This window comes from Triticum dicoccoides, unplaced genomic scaffold (assembly GCF_002162155.2).
Source record: "Triticum dicoccoides isolate Atlit2015 ecotype Zavitan unplaced genomic scaffold, WEW_v2.0 scaffold27453, whole genome shotgun sequence".
NCBI lineage: Eukaryota > Viridiplantae > Streptophyta > Magnoliopsida > Poales > Poaceae > Triticum > Triticum dicoccoides.
The window spans coordinates 11213-19697 of record NW_021259468.1 but is presented as its reverse complement, the minus strand read 5'-3'; the positions used below and the strand labels follow the sequence as shown (position 1 = coordinate 19697).

General features: G+C 52.4%; 1 protein-coding gene across 1 annotated transcript; it reads left to right on the top strand.

Annotated features, from left to right (window-relative positions):
- Positions 1-6194: 6194 nt before the first annotated feature.
- Positions 6195-6822, top strand: LOC119345737 (zinc finger protein 2-like). The gene has a single exon (XM_037615656.1). It carries the CDS (start codon positions 6220-6222, stop codon positions 6610-6612), a length of 393 nt encoding a protein of 130 aa, XP_037471553.1. The 5' UTR covers positions 6195-6219; the 3' UTR covers positions 6613-6822.
- Positions 6823-8485: the final 1663 nt, after the last annotated feature.

Sequence of the window (8485 nt, the reverse complement as noted above, 5' to 3'; positions counted from 1 at the left end):
CAGGCGCCGTCCCGCCGCTCCTGCCGCAAGCGGATCACACCGCCCCGCTGGCGGGGTTGGCGGCGTCCGCCCCGGCCGCGGGCCTTGCGGCGTCCGCACCGGCCGCGAGCTTTGCGGCGCCCGCCCTGGCTGCGGTCCCGCCTCCTCCCGCATCGCCTTCGGTGGCTCCGGCTGCCTCCATGGTGTTTGCACCCCAGGCAGCCTCCTCGATGGGATCGTCTTCGCCGCCGCCGTTTCACTTCGGTCATCTCATCACCATCAAGCTCTCCACCGACAACTACATCTTCTGGCGTGCGCAGGTTCTCCCGCTCTTGGGGAGTCACTACCTGCTAGGCTACGTCGACGGATCGCTTCCCTGCCCACCCGCACTGGTAGACAGCGTGCACGGTCCGGTCTACAATCCGGCCCATCGCGTCTGGACGGGGCAGGACCAGGCGAACCTCTCCTCCATCCAGGGGTCGCTCTCGCCGGCAGTTGCCGGCCTTGTTGTCTTCGCGAAGACGTCTCATGAGGCCTGGACCATCCTTGAGCGCACCTTTGCAGCGCAGTCCCAGGCTTGTGCCTCTGCACTCCGTCGTCAGCTTGGAGAGTGTCAGAAGCTTGACTCCACTGCCACTGAGTTCTACAACAAGGTCAAGGGCCTCGCCGACACATTGGCCTCCATTGGACAGCCCCTCACCGACTCCGAGTTCAACTCGTTTATTGTCAATGGTCTTGATGAGGAGTATGATGCCTTAGTCGAGATCATCAACGAGCGGGGCAACTCGACACCCATGTTGGCACACGAGGTTTTCTCTCGGCTTCTTCTCACTGAGCAACGGGTCGAGACTCGCCGCACCAGGGGCACTGGCTCCCTCTCGGCCAACGTCGCCACCAAGGGTGGCCGCTCTTCTTCATCACCCCATTCTCCCTTGGGGTTGCCACCATCGCCCGCCTCGGCCCCCCCACCTACTGCGACCTTACCGGGGGCTGGCGGTCCACGTGTGTGTCAGCTTTGTGGCCGCGATGGGCACTGGGCCTCCAAGTGTCATAAGCGCTTCCAGCGAAGCTTCCTTGGTCTTGGCAATGACGGCAAAGATACACGCAATAATGCCCGTCAGGTCGCCATGGCTGATCGTCCCGCGCCGCAGAAGCACCAGGGGCACACTCAGTCCTACTCCATCGATCCACACTGGTATATGGACTCTGGGGCGACAGAGCATCTGACCAGCGAGATGGGGAAGCTTCACACTCGTGAACCCTATCATGGCTCCGACAAGATCCACACTGCCAATGGAGCAGGTATGCACATCTCTCATATTGGTCAAGCATCTCTTCTCACTAGACATGCCAATAGGAGTCTTCAGCTTCGCAATGTTGTTCGAGTTCCATCTGTGACCCGTAATCTTCTTTCAGTTCCTAAACTCACACGTGATAATAATGTGCTTTGTGAATTTCACCCTTTTGATCTTTTTATTAAGGATCGGGGCACGAGGGACATTCTTCTTAGTGGGCGGTTGTGCCAGGGCCTCTACCGTCTGGAGCATCCTGGCGTCGCTCGCGTTTTCAGTGGAGTTCGGGTCTCTCCGTCATAGTGGCATGCTCGTCTTGGTCACCCGGCCACACCTATTGTCCGTCATATTTTGCGTCGTCATGAGCTTCCTAGTTTGTCTAGTAATAAAGATGTAGCAGTGTGTGATGCTTGTCAGCAGGGGAAGAGTCATCAACTTCCTTTTTCGGAGTCCAGTCGTGAGGTGAAACATCCTTTAGAACTTGTGTTTTCAGATGTATGGGGTCCTGCTCAGACTTCTGTCAGTGGTCATAATTACTATATCAGTTTCGTTGATGCTTATAGTCGCTTTACCTGGCTTTACCTTATTAAACGCAAATCTGATGTGTTTGATATTTTTGTCCAGTTTCAAAAACATGTTGAACGTCTTCTCAAGCACAAAATTGTTCATGTCCAGTCGGACTGGGGGGGGGGGGCGAGTATCGCAACCTCAACTCCTTCTTTCAGTCGCTTGGGATAGCTCATCGTTTAGCATGTCCACATACACATCAGCAGAATGGTTCAGTCGAACGTAAGCATCGTCATATTGTTGAAGCTGGTCTTACTCTTTTGGCCCATGCATCTGTTCCATTTCGGTTTTGGAGTGATGCTTTCACCACTGCATGCTTTCTCATCAACCGTACTCCTACTCGTGTTTTAAACATGAAGACTCCCATTGAGGTTCTCCTTAATGAACAACCTGATTATACCTTTCTCAAGGTATTTGGGTGTGCTTGCTGGCCGCATCTTCGTCCATATAACAAGCGCAAGCTTGAGTTTCGTTCTAAGAAGTGTGTTTTTCTTGGCTATAGCTCTCTTCATAAAGGTTACAAATGTCTTCATGTTCCCACTAATCGTGTCTATATATCTCGGGACGTCGTGTTTGATGAGCATGTTTTTCCCTTTGCCAACCTTCCTGTGTCCATTGTCGAACCACCATCCCTGCATTCATCCTCTGTTGCTTCTGACCAATTTGATGATGTTGCATACTCTCCTTTGCTGTTACCTAACCATGGTGCAGGAACCGGACGTGGAGCTCGTTTGGAGCTGTTGGAGGATTCACCATCATCGTCGTCGTCTTCTAGTGGGCACGTCGATCGCCCTATATTGCATGGCATCGATTCGCGTGCCCATGCATGGTCACCCGACGAGCCCGTCGCGCCGAGCATCTCCACTGCTCGGTCCGCTACGCCAGCGATCGCCGAGTCTCCAGCGGCTCGGCCTTTTTCGCCAGCGGCCGCCGAGTCGCCCGCGGCTCGGCCCATCACGCCGTCTTCGCCCGCGGCTCGGGTCCTCACGTCGCCTTCATCAGCGGATCGGCCCGCGACACCGGCCGCGCCACGGCCCACTATGCCGAGCTCGCCATCGGCCCGGTCTGTGATGCCGGAGTCGCCAACTGCTTCGTCTGCTCTGCCGGTTTCGCCGGTGGGCCGGCCTTCTTCGCCGACCGAGTCCGAGGCTACCGTGACTGGCTCCTCGTCACCGGCTGACTCATCAACGTCGCCGTCCTCCAGCCCGTTGCAGGCTGCTCCGTCGACCTCGGTGGTTCCTGTGTCTCGACCACATACACGCAGTCGCAGTGGCATTTTCAAACCTAAGGAACGTACAGATGGTACGGTTGCTTGGTTGGCTGCTTGTTTGGCTGCTGCTGTTGCGGATCCATCTTCTGAGCCTCGCTCATATCAGGCTGCCCTGCGCATTCCACATTGGCGAGAGGCTATGGAGCAGGAGTTTCATGCTCTTCTTCATAATAAGACATGGACTCTCGTTCCTCCACCACCACAGGTAAATGTTATTGAATCAAAATGGGTATTCAAAGTGAAGAAGCATTCGGATGGATCTATTGAGCGTTACAAAGCGCGACTTGTTGCTCGCGGTTTTCGGCAGCGTCATGGTCTTGACTATGAGGACACCTTCAGTCCTGTCGTCAAGCCTACCACTATTCGGCTTCTTCTCTCCATTGTTGTTTCTCGTGGTTGGTCACTTCGTCAACTTGATGTGCAGAATGCTTTTCTACATGGATTTTTGGAGGAAGAGGTTTATATGAAACAGCCGCCTGGTTTCTCTGATCCTGATCGTCCTGACTATACCTGTCGTCTTTCCAAAGCACTATATGGTTTGAAGCAAGCTCCTCGTGCCTGGCATGCCCGCCTTGCCTCTGCCCTTCGTGCTCATGGGTTTGTGCCGTCCACTGCTGACACTTCATTATTTCTTCTACAGAAGCCAGAAGTCACTATGTATCTTTTGGTATATGTCGATGATATTATCCTTGTCAGCTCTTCTCAGTATGCTGCTGATGCTCTTGTCTGCTCTCTTGGTGCTGATTTTGCGGTCAAAGATCTTGGGAAGCTTCACTACTTTCTTGGATTTGAGGTCACTTCTCGTGCTACTGGTCTTGTCCTTACGCAGAAGAAGTACTCCTTGGAGTTGTTACAAAGAGCCGGCATGCTGAAGTGCAAACCGACCACCACACCCATGTTGTCTACCGACAAGATAACAGCTGTTGATGGTGAGCTTTTGTCTCCTGCGGATGCCACAGAGTACAGGAGCATTGTTGGTGGACTTCAGTACTTGACGATCACGAGACCAGATATCTCTTATGCTGTTAACAGGGTTTGTCAGTATCTTCAGACTCCCAGAGATACTCATTGGGCTGCTGTTAAACGCATTCTTCGTTATGTTCAGTTCACCCTGACTTTTGGTATGCATATTCGGCCGACTTCCTCTCGGGTCCTTTCGGCCTTCTCTGATGCAGATTGGGCTGGTAGCCCAGATGACAGGCGATCCACGGGGGGTTATGCAGTATTCTTTGGCTCTAATTTGATCGCCTGGAGTGCTCGGAAACAGGCTACTGTGTCACGTAGCAGTACTGAAGCTGAGTACAAGGCTGTGGCTAATGCTACTGCAGAGATTATTTGGGTGCAGTCTTTGCTTCAGGAGTTGGGTTTGTCTCAACCACAGCCTCCTATTCTTTGGTGTGATAACATCGGTGCTACATACCTTTCTGCAAATCCAGTATTTCATGCCCGAACGAAACACATTGAAGTTGACTATCACTTTGTACGGGAACGTGTATCACAGAAGCAACTCCAGATCAAGTTTATCTCATCTAAGGATCAACTTGCAGACATCTTCACTAAGCCTTTACCACTGCCACAGTTTGAGGCTTGTAGGCGCAATCTTACCCTTCTCAGTTCTTTAGAAAGTGGCTAAGATTGAGGGAGGGTGTTAGACTATGTATAGCTTCTGTACCTATGTACGTATATTGTACGTATTGTAACACAACCATTATATATAATGAGATAAGCCACCCTTAGAGGGTTGTGCTGGTTCCCAAAACTTATTGTCTTACAGTAGGCAGACGTGGGATCCGGCTGGTGCTGCCATGCCAAACTACCGGCCTGGTCAGGAGGTGGTGGCCTGGCCGTCCAGTGCTCTGCTAGACGTGGACGCGGATCATGTCGGTGATGCGTGGGTTCGAGCTGACCAGTCGAGTGACGCGGCGGCTGCTGGTGCGTGGAGTGGCGGGGGGGATGCTGGTGAAGTACGTCCGAAGTGCGTGTGCACGTAATAGCCCGATACACAGATCGTACTTTCTCCTCAATGCGCGACATCCAGGTCTGGACCTGAGCCCGAGGAAGCATTAGAGGTGCAGACGACATGACCAGGCATGGTCTGAGCTTCCTCCCCGTAACGTTCGGGCACCCCACAGGTATCTGTGGCCGACGCTGCCTACACCGCCTCCACGACATGCCCGACGACGTGGCTGATGCTTGTCTACCACTATATCTATCTATGTACGCGAGGGACGTATGTATGCTACCTATGTATGCGGTTGGAACTAATCATCTTCCTGGTGGACGACTGAAACTAATCATCTTTCTGCTGGACGATTAGTAGTAATAATCTTTCTTCTGGACAACTACGACTAATAATCTTCGTGCAAGATGACTGCGACTTATCATCTTCCTGCAAGACGACTGGTGGCCAACCTTATAGACGATTGCCCAGTCGACTCACTGGTGGACGACTGGAACGTAATCGTCCACCAGGAAGACGATTAGGTCCAATCGTCTTCCAGCAAGATGATGCCGTATTATTTGTGAAAAATATCAAAACAGCGTATTATTTTGAAAATTAATAAAAATATATATTATTTTAAAAAAATTAGCCCTCATCTGCATCCTGCTACACTGACGCAGCCATGGCACGTGCACTACATTTCTCCTCCCCCGTCCTCTGCCTTAGTGCCCTTCTATTAGTCCCTCCGCACAGACTTCCTCTATGACCATGACGCTAGCAATTGGTTTACCGCGCCGCCAACGGAATTGCTTGCTCGCAACTCCATGCTAGTCGTGTCGGCCGCGGCACCTCGGCCATCGTCCACTGCAGTCATAGAGGCACTCTAGTGTAACTCTGTCTGTTATGTGTAGCTGGTAACTCTTAATCATAGCTAGTGTATGCAACTAAATACTGTGTAGCTAGTTGCATCCGCCCAGCCAATGCACGCAACCAAACGTCAGGCAAAATTGCTCTCCTAACGTGCATATGCATTTATAGTTAAAAAGTGAATGTATTTTTTTTTCAAAACGGGCTCCCTGAAGCGCATCATATAAAACGCCGCATGCGTGATTGATTGCCTTGCCACACCGTGTACGTACTCCATATCCACTCCCAGGCTGATTTGTGACATGGGCATGGAGACGGGCGACGGGCTCGATCTGAGCTTGTCTCTGCGCCAGTACTCGCCACCGAAGTTCCAGCGGGTGTTCTCCTGCTGCTATTGCCCCCGCAAGTTCAGGACCTCGCAGGCGCTCGGCGGCCACCAGAACGGGCACAAGCTGCAGCGCGACCTGGCCAGGGAGGCCACGGCGGTGGGAGAGCTTGGTAAGGCCGCCGTCGATGACCACAGCGCTCCGCCGCGCTACGGCGCCCAGCCATTCGGAACAGGAGGGGGGATCCACCCTCGTCGACATCGCCAGCAGGGCACGGGTACTGGTTCGGGAGCAGCCTCGTCCGGGACAAGAGGAGGCAACCAAGAGGAGCTCACGGAAGAGGCGATTGACCTGTCCTTGAAGCTATGATCGATCTATCCATGCAGCAGCTAGTTCCTCTGTTCCATTAGTTTCATTTCTTGTCTTGTGTTTCTGCTATCGCTACGCTTACTAGCTAGGTTAAATACTTATGCTGGCTGGCTCTTGATTTGGGCTTGATGCTGTACTTGCTCGATCTTCAGATATCTCCATGCATGGATTGTTACTTTGTTAGTTAATAAGTCGCTACACTCATCGGGATCTTTGTCTGTAACTGCTTGCAGTAATCTACTTCTGGTCCGTCGCCTGTGAATAACTAAATTTTCGGCCCTGGCCGATAATTTCTTGGTTTTGGGGCTTGTGAATAACCATGCCTTGACGTCTGATTCAAGCTTGAAGACAGATTTCTTGTTGTCTCGCCCATGAGCATAGCGCATCAATCGGCGGCCAGCTTCGACCGGGCAACACTAGCTTGGGTCCCATGCTAACCATGGCCGACTTGTAGGTAGCTTACCAAGCTGGCCTCTTGCTTACCATGGCCGACGTGGTTGCACCGGTCAAGCTGATGCGGTGATTCCCGCCGGCGGGGTATACAATGCATGTCTTCATAAGCCAAATTCGGCGTAGCACCTCTGCGCGCACCCGAGCTGGTGGCCGGGCAAAGGTCGCGCCTGTAGCAAAATCGTCCGAGCGAGCTGCTTGTCTGCCGCAGCCTCAGGAGTCAGGACCGTCCAGGGTGGCAAGGATGTCACCGTTGCCGCGCTGGACACCTTCACCGAGCGTTTCAAGGAGCAGCTGCCGCCTGAGGTGATCGTCGCCATGCGCTTCCTCTTCAAGCAGGATGACGACCGGGCCACGGCCGTCGAAAATGAGCTCGTCGACCCCGGAGGTGAACATGCTTTGGACCATGAGTTTGTGAATGATGGAGCTGTGTGGCAGCCTGCGGCTGCGGCCGGCTGATGTGCTCCGGTTAGCGCTGGGGTCTCAAGGCGTCCCACGTTAGCACAACATGGTCATGCTCCAGGGTGCTGTAATAGTAGTAGCTGTTATTTTGGTGTTGTTATTATTGGTTTCTTCACGGCCAAAGTGTTGGCTGGATGCATCACCGCTGGCAGCTTGCCATGTACGAGGGCCCTATGTGTTTCCATATGTTAGAACAACAAAAGTTCCTAAGCTGAAATGTTAGGGCCGGGCATAAATTATTCAGATCGTGGTACTACTGTCAAAGAAACCATCGCCGCGTCCTCCTGTCGTATCGTCTGTCTGGAGGAGACGAATCTTGACAGTATCGACCGGTTTACTGCTACCTAGCTATCTTGGGGGATATAGGCTTAAAAGCTTGCTCAAAGACCTGCAGCTGGTACCAGAGGAGGGACTGTTCTGTTGTGGTATGGCCAGATGGTTGATGTGTCCAACATTACAACCACAACCTACTGTTCATAAGCTATGGTGCACATTAGAGACTCAGGGGCTGTTTGGATGGCAGCCCCAAGCTGCCCTTCCAAAAAAATTGGTCGTTGACCACAGGTTGGGCCAGCGTTTGGATCGCAGCCAAGTTTTCGGCTCACAGACAACTTGCCGTTGTGATTCCGCGCTAGCGTGTGGGCGAGTTCCCGGCGGCTATTTCCTTCGCCAAAATTTTGGCACGCCATCGTTTTGGTCGGGCTGGTGTGGGCATAATCCAAACGGCCCCTCAAAGGGCTAGGAAATGTCAGGCTAAAAATATAACTAAATCTAAGTCTAAATGATAGGTGCTTTTTGGAATGTTAGAGGCCTAAATGGGTCTGTCAAGATTGATAGAGTGCAGGAGCTTATTAAAGCTAGCTGCCCTGACTTTCTTTGTATCTCTGAAACTAAGAAAGATAATTTTACTATTCCTCAATTGGAAGCCATTGATGCAAGGAGTGGTTTCATTTGGACCTGG

Excerpts from the sequence above, each read along its gene's own strand:
- LOC119345737 (XM_037615656.1), top strand. The coding sequence starts at position 6,220 with ATGGGCATGGAGACGGGCGACGGGCTCGATCTGAGCTTGTCTCTGCGC.